Source organism: Mytilus edulis, chromosome 6 (assembly GCF_963676685.1).
Source record: "Mytilus edulis chromosome 6, xbMytEdul2.2, whole genome shotgun sequence".
NCBI classification, from domain to species: Eukaryota; Metazoa; Mollusca; class Bivalvia; order Mytilida; family Mytilidae; genus Mytilus; species Mytilus edulis.
Window position 1 is genome coordinate 15996260 of NC_092349.1, and position 27459 is coordinate 16023718.

General features: G+C 32.2%; 1 protein-coding gene and 2 long non-coding RNA genes across 3 annotated transcripts; 2 read left to right on the forward strand and 1 right to left on the reverse strand.

Moving 5' to 3' along the window:
- Positions 1–803: 803 nt before the first annotated feature.
- Positions 804–2942, reverse strand: LOC139526000 (uncharacterized). Its single transcript, XM_071321186.1, has 3 exons — positions 2538–2942; positions 1850–1960; positions 804–1243 (listed from the first exon to the last, which is right to left on the reverse strand). The coding sequence occupies exons 1-3, from the start codon at positions 2896–2898 to the stop codon at positions 834–836; spliced, it is 882 nt and encodes a 293-aa protein (XP_071177287.1). The 5' UTR covers positions 2899–2942; the 3' UTR covers positions 804–833.
- Positions 2943–4592: 1650 nt separating this feature from the next.
- Positions 4593–12761, forward strand: LOC139527230 (uncharacterized). Its single transcript, XR_011665309.1, has 2 exons — positions 4593–4707; positions 11967–12761. It is a non-coding gene; the product is annotated as an uncharacterized lncRNA (long non-coding RNA).
- Positions 12762–22761: 10000 nt separating this feature from the next.
- Positions 22762–24334, forward strand: LOC139526001 (uncharacterized). The gene is made up of 2 exons (XR_011665079.1): positions 22762–22852; positions 23428–24334. It is a non-coding gene; the product is annotated as an uncharacterized lncRNA (long non-coding RNA).
- The last annotated feature ends 3125 nt before the right edge of the window (positions 24335–27459 follow it).

Consider the following 27459-nt stretch of genomic DNA (forward strand, 5'->3'; position numbering starts at 1 on the left):
TCATATATATGAACCATATAAACAGACGACAACCACTGAACAACAAATTCCTGATTTAGGACAGGTGCAAACAAATGAAGCGGGATTAAACGTTTTAGTGATACCAAACCTTCTCCCTTTTCTGGAGTAATAGTATAACATCACAACATAGAAAGACACACTGTCAAATATCAATTAGAATGGCTTAACGCAATCAAAAAACATATAGTAACCCAAATTAACACACAATGAACGAAAAAAATGATCTGTGATAAAATGTAAATACAAAGTTAATAAAAATAAGGGATGGATAATTAAAGTAAAAGTATAAAAACCGCTGTAAAATGTTAAACAATTTTAGAAAAACATCAACTTTAACAAAAACATTACGTCATATTATACGAAAGTAAATGAAAATAATTTTCTTAATATTAAGTTTGACTATATTACTCGTTTTCTCTATCATGCATGTACCGTAGTTATTGACATAAACAACGTCGTCCCAGGTAAAATAGCAAAAACAGAGTATCATTGGTCATCTCAATTGGATTGCTCTTCTCATTTTCGCCGTCCCGGCTAAAACGAAAAATCAATCTCGTTGAAATGCATGACGATAATCTATAAGTCTTGTTTGAGTTTCTATATAAGTATTTGTATGAGGTTTAATCTCGCTTTTATGATGTTTCTGCTCTCAGAATTTTTCTACTGATTGATTGTTTGCCTGACGTCCAGTGTCAAATAAAGGTATGATAGATACAAGGATGTAAATGAAATGTAACTCTATATATTTATCTCCGTTACAAATAATGACAAAAAAACGTAAATAATTTTAAAGCATATTTATGTCTTTTTTCTCAAGGTGCAACCAGGAACCCAGAGAAGGATGTATACCAGAAGTCGATCACTGATCCATTATGAGCATGCGCACTGCCACGAGATCTGACCAGCACAGTATCACCACTTTGGAGTGTCATCACAGCCATGTTACTGCCGGAGGAAAAGGCTTCTTTATCGTATGCATACGTAACTGCCATAGTTTGAAGGTTTTTAGATATTACTGTTTCAAGGTTTTTCCCAGGTTCGGCCAAAGTATGAACATAAAAAGCGTATAGTCCTGGAATTTCACAGGTGAAAATCCCCGTTTGACCATTGTAGTCACTTCCTTCGTTTGTATACACTCTATCAAAGCGGATAATTTGATCGTCACCAAGATTAACGACGTCTTTACTTATGACGGACGTGAATCCTATTCTTGGCGTTTGACCTGCAACAAAAAAATAGTCATTTCAAAATGGTCACCTTGTTTCCTGACGTTACAACAGAATTTTCAGAGGAAAGCAAGATAATTTGACGTCCTAATCGAATTTTGATCGATGAAGGAATGAGATCAAACGCTTAAAATTAAAATTGATTAATAAACTACGGATTGACACATACATCATTTGGAGGTGTTAAGTATGTTTGCTTGTGCATAATGTTTCCCTTACAAAGGACACTGGTGTTACATATCACCATAAGGGAAAACTAAATAAATCAGATGAAAAGGGCTTAATTTATTTGATAGATACAAAGCATGACACAATCATATAAACACACTAAAGAAACAATACAGATATGACAGTACACGTGGGTACTGAAAGCTAGTTAAAGACCAATAACAACTTAGCATTTGTCTTCGACTAAAATAGTTAAATAGAATATTGAAACTGTGTCTGAAGAATATGCAATATTTACGTGCATACGTTTGGAGGGAGTCTACGTCAGAACCATCTTTATCTTTAACTTTATAAATTGTTTCCATTCGAAATAGCCGAAGCTATCACTCATTTAGTTGGCTCATATACCCTATATTATTATGCATAGGACTTACTAGTTTTGACTTGTGACTGGACAATTGCCATATTGGCCTTTAGATTCTGTACGTCTACTTGAACTTGATGCAATACATCTGTAGAATCCAGCAACCGTTTTTGGTTGTTTGCTGAAAGAATCTTTTGTTTTTTAATAAATCATATATACAAGACAACAACATTCTGTCCTCATAACTATACATCCAATAAGGATATGTAGTAAGATTGCCAATGAGACAATTAATTTGTTGATCTCTGCTTTATGGAAGGGTTTTATGTTTATATCTACATGTTCTGTTCAGAGATATTTTGTGGAAACTTGCATGTCTGACTGTATGTAGTTGTTCTTTGATTACCCACAAAGTATTTTTTTTTAAATGTGTTCGATCAACTCCAAGTTGTTTGATTGTGTTATATATAATGTTGTCATATAAACACAGGTCAAGTACCAATTTTCCGATTTTATTGTTCATCTCAAACATAAAAGTTTATATAACGAGATATGCTAACATTGTAATGCTTGATATTTAGGACCTGATCTAGTGTTCTAAAATCTCCTTTATTTCGAACTTTTACTTAATACTGTGGCTAATCTGATTTAATTTTGCCATGCTCAATAGTCGTACAGATAATAAAATGAACGATTAAAACCACCCTGTTTAGAACTTCAGTAAAATGTTAAAATTTTTAGAATGGTTAAAAACTCACTTGTATGTATAACATCAAATAATCCTTTATTCCGTTCTACCAATTTCTTTGTCTCCGTTAAATCTCTTTGTGTTCTAAATAGGTCCCGTCTGGTTTCAATCAGAGTTTCTGTCGATTTTTCCTCTTTCTCTTCCATAATTTCAAGGCGTACCCTTGTTTCCGCCAAAACATCCTTGGTACCTTCAAGTTCTCTCCTGGTATTAAATAGGTCAAGTCTATTTTCCGTAAGGACAGCCTTCAGTTCATTCAGTTCTTTCCATAATTTCGCTACCTCACCATCAGTCTGACTGATTTCTGCATGTACACCTAGAAAACAAGTACAAAGTAAAGCGATTATTGCAAAATTAAAATTACTGTTCATATTGTCCTAGTTATATTTGACATTTGATTACAACAATAAGGTCTATTGATAGTCTCAGTGAAAAGTTTACTGATACGGCACGTATTTACGGTCAAATGTCTGATATCTGGCAAAAGAGGTATTCAGAGCACTTTCATGTATAAATTGTAAACTGTATTTATATTTTAAAATAACTTATCCGTTTATTCCATTGTTAAATCTTGAATAAGATTGCATTTCAGATGGGTTTTATTTTCTAGATTGTTTTAGATTATAGTGAAGAATAAATGAATTTTATTCCCCATTAACCAAAAATAACACAGTTATAATTAAAAATATGCATATTCACAATTAAATGAAATATCTAAACAAATATGAACAACATAGACATGAAGTAAGACCCATTGGTGGCCTTCGGCTGTTATTTGGTCTTTGGTCGGGTTGTTGTCTCTTTGACAAATTCCCTATTTACATTTTCATTTACAATTTTATGAATTATTAGAGTTTAGACTAAACGAGAAAATGTGATCATCTGAGCCTATTTACGAAAATACATTGCCTCGATCCCTCTGATTAGTATTCGAGCAATGTAGGTCATTAGTTTACTACAAGATCGAACGATATCTTCACACAGTAAATGCTTCCATACAAACATTAAGTTATTAAAAAAGGATCAAATAATGTGTTGCATTTAAGGAATTGTCAAATTAAAACATCGTAAAAATATTGTACACAAATCATTCCGGTACGTCTTAATCATTTACTTTTGAATAATCAATAGCAAAGTTTGATATTATTGTAACGTATACAAAGACATTCTTAATATTGAGGGATCAAAAGTCAACAACTCGAAATTGGTAATTTCCTGTGTTTACTACTGATTTTGATTTATGAAATCGAAACTTGATTGTATATCTTCCTCTCACTTTCTCTCTGTGTGTTTAGCTACTAAAAATTAAATTTTACACTTCCCTCATACACATAGGCCATTTCGATTCGGAAATAAGATACTACATAACGTTAGCTTCCTCCTCATAGTAAGAGTTTATAAATACTATTGATTTTATAAATTGGTTATGGTGTGTTAACGAAGGTGTAGGAATACGGTAACTATGATTTTTTTTTTTATTTTGTATTTTGATTTAAACTATTAAAAATTAATAATCTAAAAGTTCGTGGACACTTTTGTACAATTCAAAAAATATATCATTAGGCTTATTTTTATTAGAGTTTAGACTAAACGAGAAAATGTGATCATCTGAGCCTATTTACGAAAATACATTGCCTCGATCCCTCTGATTAGTATTCGAGCAATGTAGGTCATTAGTTTACTACAAGATCGAACGATATCTTCACACAGTAAATGCTTCCATACAAACATTAAGTTATTAAAAAAGGATCAAATAATGTGTTGCATTTAAGGAATTGTCAAATTAAAACATCGTAAAAATATTGTACACAAATCATTCCGGTACGTCTTAATCATTTACTTTTGCATAATCGATAGCAAAGTTTGATATTATTGTAACGTATACAAATGATATTCTTAATATTGAGGGATCAAAAGTCAACAACTCGAAATTGGTAATTTCCTGTGTTTACTACTGATTTTGATATATGAAATCGAAACTTGATTGTATATCTTCCTCTCACTTTCTCTCTGTGTGTTTAGCTACTAAAAATTAAATTTTACACTTCCCTCATACACATAGGCCATTTCGATTCGGAAATAAGATACTACATAACGTAAGCTTCCTTATAGTCAGAGTTTATAAATACTATTAATTTTATAAATTGGTTATGGTGTGTTAACGAAGGTGTAGGGATACGGTAACTATGATTTTTTTTTAATTTTGTATTTTGATTTAAACTATTAAAAATTAATAATCTAAAAGTTCGTGGACACTTTTATACAATTCAAAAAATATATCATTAGGCTTATTTTTGATATGATTAATAAACGTAATCAAAAGTCTACGAAAACCATAGAGCTCAGTTTTATTGATTTTGATCGGATATTTTATTTGATATCATTTTGTGTGCCGTCATCAAAAAAATATCAATATATAATTATAAACTAAGAAAAAGTTAGAGCATATTCCAAACATATTGTTAACGAACAAATACTGAGGAAAATGACGCTCGAAAATACAAAGGAATATATCAAATGTTATATGAAATTTTAACATTTAATTAACAAAGATTACACTTTGTATTGAAGAACAAAACAAAATATAATAAAATTAAAAACCAATTGTTCAGAGAACAATTGAAAGTCTTTCCACACCACAGAAATTTGGATAAGAAGGTAGTTTCTTCATACTGATGCGATAAATAATGGTTTAATGATCTTTTTGAGTGATATAAGGGAGATAATATGCTACTTCCGGTGAAATGAATGTCACATCTGGTCTCATATGATAGCTTCTTTCACACTGATTGCAAAAATATATAGTTTCTATATACTTTTGTATGTAGAATGGGAGATAATTGGCCACTTCCGGTTTGTTGGAAGTCATTTTTAGTCTTCAGTAATTTGTTAATGTATCTATATGAAAAAATATATGGATTCTGAGTACTTTTATGTGAAAAAATTGCAAAAAACGCTACTTCCGGTTTTCTCAAGGTCACTTCCGGTAGCCATTTTTCAAGGTCATTTGTCACTTAACCTTTTGTATCAGGTCAAATGTCTTTATAATGAACTTACTTGAAGTTATAAGCAAATAACCTCATATCAAGACATTTCAGGGGCGACAACTCCTATAAGATGCCATCTAATTGTATAAGACTAAATGTAGCATATCTTCATAACAATTAAGCAGACATTTTGCACTTGTTCTTTTATATGTATCTCTCAAAGTGAGTGAGAAAATGCAAAAACAAGCAAAAGTCACAATTGAGAACTTGACCTTGACCTTTGACCTTGACCTCATTTTCTAAGTTAGGACCTAGGGGACTCAAATAAAAACATCCCAGGGTAATACGGTTAACGGTTTATGAGTTAAATAAACATACGAACAAATTTATTCCGTAAAGGTAGATAACTCCTATAAAATTTCATCGAATCGCTTCGATCCAAATACGCCAAAAATTACTGAGGATGTAACGAACAATTTGTAAAAAGAATTTTGTCGCTATCTTTTTTTGTTACGAAGGAGATACGCTTTGATGATAAACAGTGAAAAGGGAAATAACTCTTACAAAGAAAATGGTTCGGCTTAGCAGGGTGAAATTTAAAAGCGCATAAACTATACGATACAATATGAGAAATATCTAAGCGACATATTGCAAAACAAACATTTATCGCAAGAACAAAAGTTGGCGGAAAAAAAAAAAAATAATAATAATAATAAATATAAAGCAATTGTTTTGAAAACAATTGTTAGGCAGTCTTTCCCCTGTGATGAATGGATAATTGGGTTTTTTTATTGATTGATTTGGAAAAAAAAGGGGGGGGGTATTTGTTTGTTTGTTTGTTTTTGTAAAGGGTCTATATTATTATGTTACCGGAGAAGTTTCATGTTTAGTTTGGAAAGTTTTTCTTTTATTTTAGATACAGCGCGCGCGCAATATTGAGGAGACATCACGTGACGCGGGTTTATATTAAGAAAAACTTAGTCTTTTAATTTCTTTTTAGGTCGGGACCTTGAACAGACAACATGTCTAGAGATGGAATGTACACAATGTAATTTCTTTTGTCATTGTAGGAAATTGACATTTTGATCACAGTTCACCAGCAGTGCATGTTTTGGATTTAATTGTTCCGGTGTAACTTTAATACACATTTAATGATTATTTTTTGATAATGTCCATTTTTCAGCACCTGTTTGTAACACAGATTAGTATTTCAATCTCGGAGCGGACATTTTATTGTAGGTTTTTACTGAGATTGACGGACCTAGCAAGCGATTTTTACGGCATTGCGATTTCTTTTTTCTAGGAAAAGTCTTGAGAGATATCTGCAAAAGGTTTTTTTATGAACCTTCAGTACATGTATGCCCTGCTGACTGCAAATTTTCAGGTCGATTGGACTTGTAGTTTCAGAGAATATGTGGATTTTTTTTCAGAAGAGACGTAAGAACAATAATAAAATAAAAATTTTCTTGAATAATTGAGAGTTTGTTCCTTCAATAAACTGTCATAAATAAACAGTCATACATATTGATTGATTGATTAGTTGGTTGATTGATTGGTTGGTTGGTTGGTTTGTTGGTTGGTTGATTAAACACGTTTGATAGGGTCACTTAGAACAAGGGGAAAAAGACCTCAAGAGACCTTGCATCCCGTATTAAACGCATGACACGGAAACATACATTAAGTGATTGATTGATTGGTTGGTTGGTTGGTTGGTTGGTTGGTTGGTTAAACACATTGGTTAAACATGTTGGTTTAACACGTTGGTTAAACACGTTGGCTGGTTAAACACGTTTGATGGGCTCAATTTAAACAAGCGAAAAAAAAACATCTTGGATCCCGTATTTAACACATGAAACGGAAACATGCATTGATTTATTTATTGGTTGGTTGGTTGGTTGGTTGGTTGGTTAAACACGTTGGTTAAAAATGTCGGTTAAACACGTAGTTTAAACACGTTGGCTGGTTAAACACGTTTGATAGGCTCAATTTTAACAAACGAAAAAAAACCATCTCGGATCCCGTATTTAACACATGAAACGGAAACATGCATTGATTGATTGATTGGTTGGTTGGTTGGTTAAACACGTTGGTTAAACACGTTGGTTAAACATATTGGTTTAACACCTTGGTTAAACATATTGGTTAAACACGTTGGCTGGTTAAACACGTTGGATAGGCTCAATTTAAACAAGCGAAAAAAACCATCTTGGATCCCGTATTTAACACATGAAACGGAAACATGCATTGATTGATTGATTGATTGATTGGTTGGTTGGTTGGGTGGTTGGTTGGTTGGTTAAACATGTTGGTTAAACACGTTGGTTAAACACGTTGGCTGGTTAAACACGTTAGATAGGCTCAATTTAAACAAGCGAAAAAAACCATCTTGGATCCCGTATTTAACACATGAAACGCAAACATGCATTGATTGGTTGGTTGGTTGGTTGGTTGGTTAGTTGGTTGGTAGGTTGGTTGGTTAAACACGTTGGTTAAACACGTTGGCTGGTTAACACGTTAGATAGGCTCAATTTAAACGAGCGAAAAAAACCATCTTGGATCCCGTATTTAACACATGAAACGGAAAGATGCATTGATTGATTGATTGATTGATTGATTGGTTGGTTGGTTGGTTGGGTGGTTGGTTGGTTAAACATGTTGGTTAAACACGTTGGTTAAACACGTTGGCTGGTTAAACACGTTAGATAGGCTCAATTTAAACGAGCGAAACAAAAACATCTTGGATCCCGTATTTAACACATGAAACGGAAACATGCATTGATTGATTGATTGATTGGTTGGTTGGTTGGTTGGTTGATTGGTTGGTTAAACACGTTGGTTAAACACGTTAGTTAAACATATTTGTTAAACATGTTGGTTAAACACGTTTGATAGGCTCAATTAAAACAAGCGAAAAAAAAAGAGACGTTGAATCCCGTATCAAACACATGAAACGGAAACATTGATTGATTGATTGATTGATTGATTGATTGATTGATTGGTTGGTTGGTTGGTTGGTTGGTTGGTTGGTTGGTTGGTTGGTTGGTTGGTTGATTGATTGGTTGGTTGGTTGGTTGGTTGGTTGAAATTCAAACACACATAAAACTGTTTAAATAGTGCCAAAACCACATAATTTGATGACCTTGACCTTTGACCTTGTGACCTTCGTCAAGGTCATTGCTCCACAAGGTCATTGCAAAAGACCCTATGGGTCAAGGTTCTTTGTTTAAGAGTTTTGCCTAAATATGGCTTTTTAAAAACCATCGATGGGAGTTATGTCCCTTACATGATGGTAAAATCAATATAGTCATAATGTAAAAAAGTTGCCCCTTGAAGTATTTAACATTTTTCACTGCTTAAATTTTCTGTATCTATAACCATTCAAGAATTATAGGGAAATCAAAGACATATGAAAATCTAAAATATGACCTTGACCTTTGACCTTGACCTAATTTTCTAAGTTAGGAATCAGGGGACTCAAATAAAAACATTCCAGGGTTATACGGTTAACGGTTTATGAGTTAAAAAAACATACTGACAAATTTATTCCGTAAAGATAGATAACTCCTATAAAATTTCATCGAATCGCTTCGATCCAAATTAGCCAAAATTTTCTGAGGATGTAACGAACAATTTGTAAAAAGAATTTTGTCGCTATCTTTTTTTGTTACGAAGGAGATGCACACACATGATAAACAGTGAATAGGGAGATAACTCTTACAGAGAAAATTGTTCGTCTTAGCAGGGTGAAATTTAAAAGCGCATAAACTATACGATACAATATGAGAAATATCTAAGCGACATATTGCGAAACAAACATTTATCGCAAGAACAAAATTTGGCGGAAAAAAAAAAATAATAATAATAATAATAAATATAAATCAATTGCTTTAAAAAAGCAATTGTAGGGGGTCTTTCCCCCTGTAAAATTAATTAAATTGGGGGGTGTTTGTTTGTTTGTTTGTTTGTTTGTTTCTGTATGGGGTCTATATTATTGTTACCGGAGAAGTTTCATGTTTAGTTTGGAAAGTTTTTCTTTTATTTTAGGTACAGCGCGCGCGCAACATCACGTGACACGGGTTTATAATAACGAAAAGATAGTCTTTTTATTTCTTTTTAGGTGGGGACGTTAAACAGACAACATCTATAGAGATGGAATGTACACAAGGTAATTTCTTTTGTCATTGTAGGAAATTGACATTTTGATGACAGTTCACAAGTAGTGCATGTTTTGGATTTAATTGATCCGGTGTAACTTTAAAACACATTTATTGATTATTTTCTGATAATGTACATTTTTCAGCACCTGTTTGTAACACAGATTAGTATTTCAAACTCGGAGCGGACATTTTATTGTAGGTTTTTACTGAGATTTACGGACCTAGCAAGCTATTTTTACGGCATTGCCATTTCTTTTCTCTAGGAAAAGCTTTGAGAGATATCTGCACCAAGTTTTTTTTATAAACGTTTAGTACATGTATGCCCTGCTGACTGCAAATTTTGAGGTCGATTGTACTTGTAGTTTCAGAGAACATGTGGATTTTTTTTTTCAGAAGTGACGTAAGAACAATATTAAATTTCAATTTTTCTTGAATAATTGAGAGTTTGTTCCTTCAATAAACTGTCATGATTAAACAGTCATACAGATTGATTGATTGATTGATTGATTGATAAGTTGGTTAGTTGCTTGGTTGGTTGGTTGGTTGATTGGTTGGTTGGTTAAACACGTTGGATAGGGTCAATTGAAACACGGAAAAAGAAACAAAGAAGATCTTGGACCCTATATTAAACACATGAGACGGAAACATGATTGATTGATCATGATCATGATTGATTGATTAGTTGATTGATTGATTAATTGATAAGTTGGTTGGTTGGTTGGTTAAACACGTTGGATAGGGTCAATTGAAACACGGAAAAAGAAACAAAGAAGATCTTGGACCCTATATTAAACACATGAGATGGAAACATGATTGATTGATCATGATCATGATTGATTGATTGATTGGTTGATTGATTGATTGATTAATTGATTAGTTGGTTGGTTGGTTGGTTGGTTGGTTGGTTGGTTGGTTAAACACGTTGGATAGGGTCAATTGAAACACGGAAAAAGAAACAAAGAAGATCTTGGACCCTATATTAAACACATGAGACGGAAACATGATTGATTGATCATGATCATGATTGATTGATTGATTGATTGATTGATTGATTGATTGATTGATTGATTGATTGATTGATTAGTTGGTTGGTTGGTTGGTTGGTTGGTTGGTTGGTTGGTTGGTTAAACACATTGGATAGGGTCAATTGAAACACGGAAAAAGACACAAAGAAGATCTTGGACCCTATATTAAACACATGAGACGGAAACATGATTGGTTGATCATGATCATGATTGATTGATTGATTGATTGATTGGTTGGTTGGTTGGTTGGTTGGTTGGTTGGTTGGTTGGTATGTTGGTTGGTTGGTTGAAATTCAAACACACATAAAACTGTTTAAATAGTGCCAAAACCACATAATTTGATGACCTTGACCTTTGACCTTGAAACCTTCGTCAAGGTCATTGCTCCACAAGGTCATTGCAAAAGACCCTATGGGTCAAGGACCTTTTGTTTAAGAGTTTTGCCTAAAAATGGCCTTTTAAAAACCATCGATGGGAGTTATGTCCCTTACATGATGGTAAAATCAATATAGTCATAATGTAAAAAAAGTTGCCCCTTGAAGTACCAAGCATTTTTCACTGCTTAATTTTTTTGTATCTATAACCGTTCAAGAGTTATAGGGAAATCAAAGACATATGAAAATCTAAAATATGACCTTGACCTTTGACCTTGACCTAATTTTCTAAGTTAGGAATCAGGGGACTCAAATAAAAACATTCCAGGGTTATACGGTTAACGGTTTATGAGTTAAAAAAAAATACCGACAAATTTATTCCGAAAAGATAGATAACTCCTATAAAATTTCTTCGAATCGCTTCGATCCAAATACGCCAAAAATTACTGAGGATGTAACGAACAATTTTGTAAAATAAATTTGTCATAATCTTTAACGGTTGCGAAGGAGATGCCATAACAAGGAAAACAGTGTTTGGGGAGATAACTCCTACAAAGAAAAGTATTCGTTTACGCAGGGTAAATTTCAAAAGCGCATAAACTGTTCGATATCATATACAAAATATCTAAGCGACATATTGCGAAACAAATGTTTATCGCAAGAACAAAATTAGGCGGAAGAAAAAAAAAAAAAATAATCAGAAGAAAAACAATAGGTCTTTCCACAGAAAAGTGGAAAGACCTAATAATCAGAACAAATACAATAAGTCTTTCCACAGAAAAGTGGAAAGACTTAATAATAATCAGAACAAAAACAATAAGTCTTTCCACAGAAAAGTGGAAAGACTTAATAAATATATAAAGTTTAATTGTTTTCTTTTAATATATATTCAATAGACCAACTGAAGTTCCAGTCATGTCAGGAAGTCAGTGTGCAATATTTAAAAGAAGTACAGAGCACGTGTTTTGTTCTTCACATAAAAAAGAAACTACATTCCTATGCACAGATTGTAGGCAATTTGTTTGCGATCGATGCGTGGAATCACTACATGCTAAACATAACTTAAAATCCATTCCAAGAACAAACAACGTTGTACATTTTAATGAAATGCTTAATAATCAAATTCAAGTTTATACGGAAGTATGGCAGGTTGAATTGAAAGAGCAGTTGAACGCGATTGATCATCATGCTGCAAAACTGGTAGAAACTATAAATAAATTGAGAGATTCATACAAAGAAGCGGTTCTCAAGAATAATACAAAGAACAAGTCAATTCTAAAGGAGATCGAAGAAGAATCTGACAACAATATACCATCTACATTATCGTTGATACAAACTACTTTTACGCCGTCAAAAATAGATATACTGGGAATAAAGCGAGAATTTGGTGAACTTTGTTCAAACGAAATAAACGTTAGTCTTCAGCCAGGATACAGCTGGCCTAGTCTATATAAAGTTAAAGAACAAGGTTGTGTCTATCGTGGAATGTCATTTGATTAATTTCGAGGAAGATAAGGATCGTTGTGATTCAATTCTAGCTTTTGATTACTTTGGTAATAAGCAATATCTGAATTCTGAATTATCAAACGGAATATCGTTTTCAATGTATAAGCTGGTAAGACATGTGTTTAACATGGTAGCTTGTGAAGAGTTCTCAATACATATTACATATTTATAAAGTGTATAGTCAATGCTGTCTCGTATTTGACAATATCTCTAGGTCTATACACTACAGAAAACTGTATCTAAACACAAAATTTCACAACTCATTAAAATTTTGTAAAGACTATGCGTTGGGCTTTGCTCATTGTTTATGGCCGGACGGTGAACTGTTTTCATTTGTTTATTTCTGTGTCATTTGGTCTCTTGTAGAGAGTTGTCTCATTGACTATAATACTACATGTCCTTTTCATACAAACTGTGCAAAAGTCTAGGAATATATTTTCATCATATAAACCAGCATATTACAACAAGTGGTAACAAACAGTCCAGACTGCGTTATGTAAGTCACGTGTCTTGTCATGTACCTGTTAATATGCAAAGAAAAACACGACGTTGCGAAGTCAAGAAGTTGAAGTATTTAAGTATTTTAATTCACTAAAAACCACTACTAGTAAAATTATTATATTTGATTTGCATTTGTCACATCTCATTCCAATGGTAATCATTTGGGAACGCCTCCCCAGCTATTATTATTATTTACTTTGACACTTTGGCGGTACTTGTCTATCCCAAATTCATGTATTTGGTTTTGATGTTATATTTGTTATTCTCGTGGGATTTTGTCTGATGCTTGGTCCGTTTCTGTGTGTGTTACATTTTAGTGTTGTGTCGTTGTTCTCCTCTTATATTTAATGCGTTTCCCTCGGTTTTAGTTTGTTACCCCGATTTTGTTTTTTGTCCATGGATTTATGAGTTTTGAACAGCGGTATACTACTGTTGCCTTTATTTGGCGAAGTGTTAATGTATTGTTTTAGGATTAAGTGATTTAAGGGGACACCACCGGTCATATGTCGATGATATTTTTTATGCAGATGTTTTATCATTGGCACATCGAAAAATTAAAATCAAAGGTGTGTTTATTTAGAGTTTGTGAAAATGCTTAAAATATACCTTGATGAAAATGAATAGAATTATGAAAACATATTGAAAAAAAATAATGTATGCAAAATTAACATCTCTACTTAACCTTTTGACGATACAACATATTTAACTTTGGATTTTCTTTCTAAGAATATATATTTTTTCTGAAACATGGTCATTCTATGTTTGGTGTACTTTTATTTAACAAAACAGTGGAAAATTGTTAAGTCAATCAATGATCCACGTTGATCATGCGCGCTGCCATTAGATATGATAAACACAGTATCATCATTTGTTTTGAAGTATTTTTATCGCCGTGTTATTTCCGGCGGATTTGTTTTTTTTATTGTATGCATCCGTGTTAACAATGTGCCAAGATTTTAAGAGATGTTTTACATGTTTGATCTATGATGAGTTTGAGATTCTTGGTATTTAGGATATAAAGTTTCTAACTTTTCTTTGAATTTGTACATCCACGGCTTTTAAATAGTAACGCTTGTGCTTTCCTGAGGAAGGTTTTTACAAACATGAACCTTTGACGATTGATATAATATGAATAAAACACTTTTTTCAAATATGGTTTCAGTGCTAATTATCCATCTCTCCGTCCAAGTCATAACCTGTAAAAGTAATTCATTATATATAGGTCAAAGTATTGTCTTATAATCTATATAAAAAACGAGAATCGAGCTACACTTAAGACAGATGCAAAATATCGTTTCAATCGATAACTCCGAAACATGACGTTTAAAGCCGACAAATGAGGTTATTTAGATAAATTTGTATGTAGTTAAGTCAATACTAAAAAAGTTTATATATATATATTATGTAAAATGACAAAAAAAAAAGTGGAATGCAATATCTAAGCGAACATTTATTTCTGAGAAGAGGAAGAAAGTCCAAAATTCATTTGACCGAAATAGTGGGCGAATGGTAAAAAGTTTATCGTATCCTTAAAAAAATCACAATTCACAATAACCAATACGTCATGATGTTTTAATGAATTTCCAGGAAATTGTGAAATTAACTAATTGTGTAAAAAAGTATTACTTTTCCTAAAAATTTTCATAGATTTTGTTACGCTGTCAAATTCGTGTCCTCCGAATTGTCTCAACTTCTTATATTTGATTTATAACCATGCATAAGTCTGAAGTAAACAATTTACAGGGCATTGGTTCGATCATATGTAGCTTCGTTTCGTGTGTATTTTAGTCTTAACGCTATCTTATTAACTATCGAGGCGAACTCCGATCACCTCCAATGGTTATATAAGCGATATAAACATTGATATATATATATACAAATAGCAAGTGAAATTATGCAATTGGATATTTTTGTAGGTTTGTTTAATTTTAAAATATAGATTAAAAATATAAGTTTTAAATCATGGTTTTTACCTGTATGAGATAGATTTTTTTTGTGGATCGAATCAGACAATCAAATGTTTTATCTTTGTTTCACTTTTAATTTTGACATTCTTTTCCTTTAATAAACCAAAAACACGCACAATGCATGCAATGTAACTACAATCCCCTTCCCTTTCATGAATGTGACCTACCGAATAAGACTATTTACCGGATTTGTTATCACATAAGCAACACGACGGGTGCCACATGTGGAGCAGGATCTGCTTACCCTTCCGGAGCACCTGAGATCACCCCTAGTTTTTTGGTGGGGTTCGTGTTGTTTATTCTTTAGTTTTCTATGTTGTGTCGTGTGTGCTCTTGTTTGTTTGTCCTTTTCATTTTTAGCCATGGCGTTGTCAGTTTGTTTTAGATTTATGAGTTTGACTGTCCCTTTGGTATCTTTCGACCCTCGTTTATCCATCTCTAGCTTATGCGTAAATAACTTCAACTGAATTCGAATTCAATGAGGTATAATTATTCTCGTGTAAGTGAATAATTCATCATCAATGTTTCTTAACTGAATTTGTCAAAAATTAAACCAGACTTATTGATAAAAGCAAAATTTTTATTTCACTATTTCACTTTCATTAATGTTTGCATAAAAATATCAAACTCTAGATTTTTTGTATATATATCTCGTAGCTAGTGCCTCTTTAAACACATCTTTGCTAGCCAAGGGTTACGATCCACTCCCGCTCTCTTCACGCTTTAAACACCGACAGCAAACTTTTTGAACACAAACATTTTGTTTTATGTAAGTTTAGATATGAAGCGTGTGGCAGCAGAATAACATATTATATGACAGATTACAAATGTGTCGAGTTTTGTGATTGAATAACAACACAGAGATGGCAGTATATATATTCAGTAAACTACCGGGGTACTAGTATATAGAACGTCCCCCTATTCGAACCTCTAAAACGTCATCATAACACTTGTACTATCTGACGTAGTCAAAAGCTATACCGAACACTTAGGAATGTCAGACTCACAGAGATAAAAATAATGACATGCATTCGCCAATGAACATTTATAATACAAAATCCCGAAATTTACTTAAGTTTAATGTTTTAAAGTGTTATAATGAATCATTACTTATACGATAAAATTATTTTTATAGCAACTAAGAAAATCCATTACGTATGCGGAACATAATAAGTTGGGTTTTTCAATATATTTGTCACGTTTGTTGTAAAAAACCAAAGCAACACATACACACATACAAACACAGAATATCACATCAAAACTTTATTGAAAACATTTTCTAAAACGAAAAAAAAGGTAAAATAAAAAAGTGCATTTAGATGGATTACTCAAAATATTAGGAAACAATAGACATGTGAAGAATATACATGCTGCATGTGAATGTTTTACAAATACCTGCACAGTCAAAACCATTAAGACACGGGTAGCCCGTTATATGTGTGTAATTCAGGTCTCAGACAAGGTATAATCCGTTTGATTTCTATAAATCTTCAGAAATTAATTTTTAAAAATTAATTTTTACTAATAAATAACCTCATGTTTACAGAAATAAAGAATTGTATACATTTATTGATACCCAAATTCTTTGAACAAATTCACATACAGCACACTTTACAAACAATTTCGATTAGTATTTTGATACATCTTCCTTTTTTTTAAAGATTTTAGTTGGTCTGAATTTATGAGGTCTGAATGTATGATATTTTAGAAACAAGATTGAAATAAAAAAAAAAAAAAAATAAAAATCATAATACAACAATGGTTACGATAATAAAAAAAAACACATTTTATTATATTGGTAAGTAATTAGTGAACCGCTGGTCAATACTCATACATCGAATAATGGAAAACAAATTCGGGTCACACACCATAACCGAGTGAAAAAATAAAAAAATAAATAAATGTTTCCAAACCATTAATTTCACATGGAAAAATAATGTTCTATAATTTCACTCCTAATGTCAAAAACTTTAAATGTTGCCAAGATTGTCCAAGGGTTAAATGTCAACAACTTGTAAATGTTTATCTGTCTATCAATTTCTTTATTGATCTAATGTTGAAAGCCACTTGTAAGTTAATTTTACACTTCCCTCTTCTATATAAGTTATTTCTATTCGGAAGTAGGATAACAAATAAAATAAGTTTTATTATCATAAAAGTTTATAAATACAAAACAAAACTATAAAATTAATAAATGTAAACCAAATAGGAACAATTAGAAAAATGCAGTTGGTTTAGCCTTGTCATATCTCATTTTATATAGGCCATGTGTAAATTTCCAACAATCTATGGCTTCCATGAATTAATTCGATTCTAATAGGACAAATACGGTCATTAAAAAACTGAAGCGAGAGTGGGTATGCTGTGTGTGCGGCTGTTCTGTTTTACTACCCGTTAGATAAAGCTCAAGCATTCTAAAAAATCTATAGCTTGCATGGATTATTTCGTGAATAACCGCTAGAAAAAAATCGGTTTAGTTCTTTCAATTCTCCAACACAACATTTGCCATTTTTAATTTACATGTTTTTCCTCGTAAGATTTGTCAAATCGAAAGTTGACATTTCGGAGCCGCCATGTTGACTTCCTGAAAGCAGTAAATATGCGAATAATGGAATACAATAGAAAAGTCAACAATACTTACCTCAAAAATCAATTTAAATACAATATTTTACGAATTTGGATGGCTCACGTAACAGAAACCTTTTAACTCTAGCGTTTTCATTTGTATGACGTCATGTTTTGAAATGACTTACATGCGCCAAAATTAGTAATAGACTTTCGTGGAATTTTAATTATTTTTCATTTTGTTGATTTCTTCGAGCTCTTGTGCATTACTTCGTTTTATTATGCATTCGAATATGAATGCAAATTATTTTTCTTTTTTTAATTGCAATTTTTAAAACAATGAATCGACAAAGGATGTGCAAATAGGTTCCAATACATGTGGATTTACGTGGGAAGTATATTGGAACAGCCATTGTTATGTAAATCTATGAGTCTGCTTTAAGTATAGATATATCGAGAATTTTATCACGCTGTTATTTACAAAGCGAAGGAAACACGTCATATTAGAACAAAATATATAAATCATGACACATTTGACACTCTAAAATAAATAGAATTGAGTCTAAATAAAAATGTATTATTCTTAATAAAATCATAATAAACAGAACTTTGGACCTCGTATAAAGGCAAGATTATTCAATTTCTTATTCGATATTTTTGATATCATCTTCATTTTACTATTTGCCTACAACAATCAGTAAAGATATTTCGACATCACAGTAGTCTTTAAGAACAATAACAATCAAAACCAAGGAGTAAACAAAGACTCACAAAACCAAAGGACATTTACATCAACAGTTATAAATAATACGAACTCCACTAAAAACCGGGATTGAAATCAGGTACTCCGGAAGGGTAAGCATTTCCTGCACCGTATACGGCACCCGTCGTGTTCTTTCTTTGTTCAGTTCGGTTATGATGGAAGATTATTATGACTGAGGAAGAATATCAGATATGATTTCTGACACACTTTTGTCATAATGGCCAATCAGCCATTGATTGCGACCGTACAATTTCTTGAGTGATGACCGTACTTTGATTGATTCATAGCTCTGTCTTAGCAACTTTTGAGAAAGCAGTATTCCTCGTTCAACAAAATCAACGTACTTTGAGAAATGAAAAGTTGACTGTAGGAAAATTAAAAATCATCGCGTTTGTCATAAATTTTAATATTCAACCTACCATCAGTAGTTATGTCGAGAAAAAAGGTCTAAATATGAAGCAGATTTATCTGTGTCGGTAGTATCTTTAATTTCAAGTTCACTTGGATATATTAAATGTAAGTGATCACTGAATCTATTATTATTAAGAGACAGTACATCATCAATATACCGAAAGGTCAAATTAAAAGACTGGGCTAATTTCTTTTCTCCTTTCTGTACAAGCCCTTGGATAAATTCTGCTTCACAGTAATATAAAAACAAATCTGCAAGTAGAGGAACGCAATTGGTATCAACTGGGATTTCAATAGTCTGTTAGAAGACCAGACCTCCAAATTCAACAGCATAGCAGTGATATCCTCGTCGGTATATTTTTTCCTTGACTCTGTATGATTTTTCCCAAAGTAAGCTGAGTTGCAGCCCAAAACTAGATATTTAAAACGTGTAGTGCCCTTTTTATTTAGCAACATAAGCTGACGAGTTTTTTCAGTCGAGCTCTTAGTTGAGTATGTGGAATAGTGGTAAAAAGAGTTGAAAAATCAAAGGTTTTAATGTTGGTACAATGTTTTAATGATTGAGATTGTAAATTCACCAATTACTCTTTTGAATTTTCAGTATCCACATCTGATTAACACCACTTCTTGAATATGCCGTTTCTGAATATTTCTGAAGTCCTTCTTTGACTGCAGTGATTATGGCAGTAAGCACGTTAGAAAGGGGTTTAGTGGAACACTTGGAAGAACCTGCAATATACCTTCCTTATAAGGATTCTTGTGAAGCTTAGGATTCCAATATAAGAATGGAAGGTCTCAACTTGTAGTTATTGACTATGTTTAGGTCTCCAGAAATTACATGGCCAACAGGATTATACACGAAATGGGAATGTGAACAGGCAAAATCAGGTGGTTTAGCTTTGAAGTCATCAATATTTAGATTCTGCAACATTTTTTTGTGAATAAAATGTCTAGATGCAACAGGGTTGGTGTAGGAATAGGATACTATAGGAGAAGATTGATCCTTAAAGTAAGAATGAATGTTGCTTTTTAGTCTTTTATGGTGAAGAATATTAATTATATGTATAGCATCATTACCCATGTTTGTGAACTTCAAATTGAAGAATGAACGTTTCTGCAGTTCCTCAGAATGTTCGAAAACGGGTTTGAATAATCTATGGTTAGCAATATCCATCACCATGGAAACTATTTATATTTGCAAATCGACTATCTGTAGTGTGGCATTCTTCACACGCTTTCAATAGAGAGTTCAGCCTAGAAAGCGGAAGTGAGTACAGTTTAGAGAGAATGTGGTGAATTCAAAGAGGTTTATTGATATGTTCTGCAAGGCCATCTATAGAAACCTCATGCATATCAGGCGGATTATAGCGAAGATGTCCATGGCTCCTCGGCCGACAAAGAGACATATTGAATAAATCCATCACATTCACTGAACTACAAATAGGCCTATTCAAGTTACCTACAATTTTGAAAGTGCTTTTTTTTCCTTTTAGACCCTCATATAAAAATTAGGTTAAATCTTTTTTAATTGAAATATTGAAATGTTTTAATTTAAAAGAAACGTTCCCGTGAGGAATAAGTAAGCGTTGGATTTATTTCAAAAAGGTTTAAATAATGTACCGAACTGACAAAGTTCATAATGAACGAAAATAGTTCAGTGGTCAAAACTGTAAGACATAAGATTTTTTAATAAGCGAACACCTACTGTGCTGGCAAACAAATAAAATAAATATATAGTATTTGATATGGCCCAAGAACAGTTACGAAAAATCAATATGGTATGCGCTTGAAATCTAATATTTGTTTAAAATCGATTGAGACTAACAATTTAGTTGTTTAAAGTGCTAGACAGTTTGACGATGTAAATTTTTGCAATCTTTTAACATGGAGCCGTCATAGAGTGAATATTGTTAAAGCCAATTTATAAATAAACTATGCACTTACATTTTCTATCTTTATTAAACAAAAGGAAACATGTTTATGTCTAAAATTTAAAATATATAAAGGATGTGATAGCTAACATGTTTTTTTAAATCTAACCATAGTGAAGACTGGTTTAAAGCGGCGAATCAGAGCGAATCCAATGATAACGATGACTGGTTTTTGCTGCACGCTACTTGTAGTCCTAAAGTGTTATTCTGTTAAGTAGCGATTGGTTAGGTAAAAATAGACAACCCTACTTGTTAAGATTGGAATCGAGCTCACCTTCCAAATTTAGGAATTTCAACTCCGAACCCCAGTATTGACAAGCTTCTGCTTTTGAAACATTTTTTGTGAACGTGATTAAGATATTATCACAATGTTGGCTGCTGTTCCCTAATCTTACATTTTTACCCATTATGTCTGATTGTTTTGTTCACACATCGTTGCCAACATAATGGAATTTAATGCGATTGTCATATAAGTGAGAGGTTTATCTAGTTGTATATCAAGGTTTAATCGACCATTTTCTACATAATTTGCATATAAAAAAATCGGTACATCGCAGAAACACAAATAAAATAAAGACAATAGACATACAGCGCCGAAATAAGAGTAACTTCAGTACCTGAAAGCTACTTCAAAGCCAATTACAAATTAAAGATAAATTATGCTAACCTTAATAAAAGTATCAATCAGTTGATATCCAATGGTATGGAAGAAAAAAAGAAAAACATACGATCTAGTTTACAGTTACAGTGTCCGGTTCACTCTTATTGGAATTTATGCTTTCATGTTTATTAAATCAACATTTTAAACTCCGCATGTACACTGAAATCACCCAATACATGCTCGTGTCAAACGTTTGCTTTCATTCCTAGCTTTTAATTTTTCTTTATGTTTTAGCGTTCCTGATCACGGCAAATATAGAAAAGCGATTCGGACAAATGCCTTAGTTTAGTTAAAAAATTGAAAACAACACGTTTTATAGTTTCTTGTGTCCGAAGCGCTTTTCTGGATTTACCTTCATCGTGGAGCGCTCAAAACCAAACAATTGTAATCCGAAGATGTATAAGTACCGAAAATTGTTTAGCAGCAATATGTCAAAAATGCCTAAAATGAATAGTCAAACTCATCTAAAGCCAACTTAGCCTGACGGAGTTAAAACCTTAGTTTCATAATAATTCTAAATTTCTAAACGGACAATTTTATTAAAGTTTGTTAAATCATGTCATGAACGAAGCACTGACTACAGAGCTGATAATACCTTTTGGGACTGATAGTCAACCCGCAGAGGTATTGACCCAGTGATATAAATTGAAAACAACACGTTTAATAATTTCTTGCGTTCGAAGCGCTTTTCTGGATATACCTTCATCATGAACACTCAAAGCCAAACATTTGAAATCCGAAGATGTATAAGAACCGAAAATAGTTGAAGAGCTATATGTCAAAAATACATAAAATAAATAGACAAATTCATCTAAAGCCAACTTTGCCTGAGGGAGTTGAAACCTTAATTTCATAATAATTTCAAAATTTATAAACGGACAATTTTAGTAAAGTTTGTTAAATCATGTCAGTACCGAAGCACTAACTACTGAGCTGATGATACTCTCGGCGACTGATAATCCACCAGCAGAGGTATCGACCCAGTGATGTAAGAAATAATATTGTGGTTTTCCATTGAATGAAAAGCTGATAACTTAATAAATCAGACAATTTCACTCATCTAATAATTCTTATTTATATATTTAAAAACAGATTATTTAAAGTTATTAAATATGGTTTTAATCTATTCAAAAGAGTGTAAACCTGCAATGAATTAAAATATACCACACCCAATAACAACCTTTGACATTATTTATTACGTGAACACTTGACTTAGAGGTCAATGGTCAATTGTCAACTACTTGTGAATTTTCATTTTGCTACCAATATTTCATTGTTTATTAAACCGAAACTTGATTTAATATGTGTATGATGATAAGTTAATTGTTCACTTCCCTCCTATTTTCCATCCGGAAGTGGGACAATACATACAATAAGTTTCCTTATCACATTTTATACGTAATATAGCAACATATTTCACATGTTTCATTGATTTACATGAATATACATGTTTTGTGAATTGAGACGTAAGAATATGGTAAATATCAATTATTACTACTTTGTTTTCTTATTTTTTTCTCAGTGATCATGATCATCGTACTTTATTTGACCATTTTAACTTTTTTGATTCGAGCATCACTGATGAGTCTTTTGTAGATCAAACACACGTCTGGCACAAATATAAAATTTAAATCCTCTCATGGGTAAAATTATCTAAACCATTAATACGTACTACGATTACTCTTACCTATAATCATAATGTTTATAAAAGTTTAAGAAAAATAAATGATTAGCTATACTCATTTTGAATGCATTTATTTATGGTTTCGAATTTCCTTGCCGACCCAAAAGGTTTCAAAATAATAAAAACATCCATTTGTATTGTAGAAAAATGCATTGCTCACTAACACATAATCCGTTAAAAACAACACGAAGTAAACGAGAAATGAAATTGTGAATGCATATTTTGATATATTTTTCCAAAATTGCCATATCTTATCGATAAGACAGCACTCAAATCCCTTTCGCGTGCGATAAAAAAAATGATGCAAAAGGAAAATAAAATCATCAATGTTAGTTAAAATGTAGTCTTTTTTGTTATTTGTTCAATAGACCAACTGAAGTTCCAGCCATGTCAAAAATACAATCGGCAGTCTCAAAAAGAAGTACGGAGCACGTGTTTTGTACGTTACATAACAAAGAAACTACATTTCTATGCACGGAATGTAGGAAATTTATTTGTGATGAATGCGTGGAATCATTACACACAAGACATGCATTAAAGTCAATTTCAAGAAGAACTAACAATTCACTTTTCATTGAAATGCTTCAGCAACAAATTAACTTATATAAGGAAGAATGGCAGGTTGAATTAGAGGAGCAAATACGAGCTATAGATCTCCATGCAGCAAAACTTGTAGAAATAATCAATAAATTAAGAGATTCATACAAAGAGGAGATACTCCGAAAAAATACACAGAACAAATCAATTCTTAAGGAGACCGAAAATGAGACTGACAACAACAATCCGACTACATTATCGTTGATACAAACAACTTTTACACCGTCAGCAGTAGATTTACTGGGAATAAAGCGAGAGTTTGGTAAATTGTGTGAAATTGAAACAAATGTTAATCTGCAGCCAGGATTCAGCTGGCCTAGTTTATTTCAAGTAAACAATCTCTCTGCAGAAGGCCAAAAAGGTTTTGTCTATCGTGGTATGTCATCAGATTCTGAAGACGAGTACGATCGTTGTGGTTCATAAAAAGAATTTGTTGTTTTGGTAACAAGTGCAGATCTTAATTTGATTTCTAAATTATTTAAATGAATGTTGTTTTGAAATAATGAGTGTGTTGATAATTTTTTTAATTTTGTAACTTATGAAAATTTATATATACCCTTATGTCTATATACTACACAATTAGAAAGTGTATAGTCAATTATGGCACTTATGTGACAATATATGTAAAAGTTTAGAGACTACATGCAACAATTCAATGTATTAATCATTAAAATGCAATGATAAGATATAAAGACTTTTGTATGCAAATGATTATTTTTCAACGTTTATTCCTTACATAACATATGCAAAATATGAATTGCTATTTTTCTTATTTAGATATTTATTAAACACACGTGGTTTGATTGCAAACGAGAAATCTTACTATCCAAGCAAAATCTCTTTTTTTTCTAGTTTGATACAAGTCAAAGATTATTTAAATGAATATACTATAATTAACTAGCATACTAACAGTATTACTTGTTTCACACGCTTTACCTACACCTGTCTATATTTGAAGACGACAGCTTTATTCTAATGTCAAAGTATCAATGTGTTGGTTTTTGTTTATTAGTTTATTGGTTTGGAATCAACTATTGATAATCAATGATATTTGGTATGCAGTTATATTTCCATTGTAATATTTTATTCACATGGATTTGTTTGGACTGCCATTTTAAGTCAGTATAACTAGACTTGATAACTGTTGGCTATTTTTAATGGATTAATTTGTGATTAGTCACTTGAAGGGAAACTGTTAGTGGTATATCATTGATATTTTGTAAGCAGATGTATTAGCATTAGCACAACTCTTTTAATATATAAAAACCATCAGGCTGTTTTGTTTAGAGCTGGTATTAATGAATAGTAAAGACCTTATGGAATCAGGATCTTGTGTTGTAAGGACCGATTATCGGGTTGTCTGCAATTTGATATCGTGGAATATCAGTGGTGAGTCACAGTATGAAGCTTTTTGTAGAGTGAGCGTATCTAACGAGTTCAAAAAGGTTTTATACTATGTCGAGCAGCTGATATTTTACAATATTAATATACAATATAAATAAAGCTTAGAAACATTTTCAGTCAATTCTGTTTCAATGCATTGTACATGCATATACTGTGGATTCATTGTTATTCGTTGGATACCAATTTTCGTGGGTTTCGTTGGTATATGTGAACCACGAATTCCAGTGTTCAACAAATTTTAAATTTCATATAGGACAGTATACAGAGATTGCTAAACCACGTAATCAAATATCCACAAAGATGCACGTTTTCCTCAATCCACGAAAATAAATGAATCCAACGTAACACGTGACGATAGTCAGAAGACTATTTAAGTCCCCTTTCTTAAGGAAGCTGGCTTGTCATGTTTTGGATTTTTTGACAGATTTTCTGAATCCTCTTGTTTTATCCATTTGAATGCCTTGATTTCCCCGGTGACCCCCATTTTTCTTTTTATAAATTTTTTACATGTATAATGATAAGCAATCTGTAAAAGTCTTATAAAATTTTAATTACTTTTTAACAGTTTTTGAGAACTTCAACTTGTCAATGATAACGCTATGAAAAGTCAAGAGAGAATATTTTCCCGCCAAAATTTCAATGGCATATATCTCGAAAACAAGCACGGCGACCTATATATATTATTTGCTCTTTGGATTCCTTTAATAACCCCCTACCTATTTAAACTAGTGTTTTGAAAAGTTAATTACTTTGAAACTAGGAAGCGAACTCCCTTAATTATTAAACATTGTATCAAAGGGGATTTCATAGTTATTGACGTAACCAATTGCCATTCGATTACGGACTCTCCGTTTTGAATTTTCCTCAGAGGTTTGGTATTTTTGTTACTTTACTTTTGACGTTTGTATTGTCTCTTACTCGAATTGTTTCAGCTGTAACTTAAAACTGAAATTTAAATTGATTTTGAGCAGCTAGGACATTTGACAGCATTTGAGACCAGTCACAGACAAAATGAAAACAGGAATGAATTTAAGACCAAATAATTCTTACCATTCAAATTATTTCACTGATTTAGTATGACACAGAACATTATTGCGTTGAAACGTTCAAACTGTTATCATAATTTACTGTTGATTAATTAGGAAATTATCATAAAATATATTGGGATTTTAATCGCGAAGGCAACGCTGACCTTAGAGGAGCTTTGGATTGAAGGTCATTTGTTCGTACAGTTCCAGACGTTTCTGTTTATCTTTGAATACTTGACTCTAAAGAGTTGAATAATTGAATATGCTCTCGCTTGCTCTGATAGTAGTTCCGGCAATAACTTTCATTATGTCAACTGGACTAAAGAGACAAGTGAGCTTTTATCCTCACTTGGCGTCCGTTGTCGTCCGTAACATTTGCAAAAATATTCCTCACTGAAACTACTAGACCAATTTTAATCAAATTTTACAATAATTAATATTTAGGAAGTATTTGAACAAATGTGTCCCACGACCCGACCTTAACATTGTTTTTAAAACCGTTATAAATAGAGAACATGTTCATTATGTTGAGCTCTATCAATTATCTATATACGCCAAAACGACTTCTTCCAGGAGTCATTGCCCTTAAATGACAAAAAATGTACTTTTTTTTTCCATTTTTGCCTTTTATTTTAAAAACTTTAAATAGATAGAGATAAATCTTCAAATGCAAAAAAGAACAGCTCGACAAGATATTCATTTAAGATTATATTTGAGTTATTGCCCGTTCATTACGAGTTTTATCATATTTTTGTCCAAACTATTTCAAATGCAATTAAAAACCATGCCAAAACTATTTTTTATTATTCCATAACTAGTGGACTCTACTATTATTGCATAAGTGATACCAACATTTTACAATATTACTATGTATACACACACCTTATTCTTATACAGGGATCAAAAGTCAACAACCCGTACTTGTTAAATGTCAAATTAAGGAAGTTGGCTTCTCAGTTTCAAAATATTTTCTTAACACTAGTATATATTGATAGGGTATAAGGGTATTATTAAAGGAGCTAAAAGAGCGAAAAATAAGTATAGGTCAATGTGCTTGTTTTCGAGATTTTGAAATTTTGGCTAGAAAATATTCTCTCTTGATTTTTCATACATCTCCTTCACACAGCATGTTTAGATACGAAAACCATCGTTATTTACGTTGTTATTTTGTTATGTACAATCATGATGAGGAAACTTATATATGGTATTGACCTACATCCGAATTGATATCGTCTGTATAGTAGGAGGAAAGTGTCAAATTGACTTTAAAATATGTAAACATAACCAGAGAGAGGAAGTTATTGAATCATGTTTCAGTTTTATAAATGAATGAAGAGATTGCTACTGAAGGAAGTGGGCTTGTCATGTTTA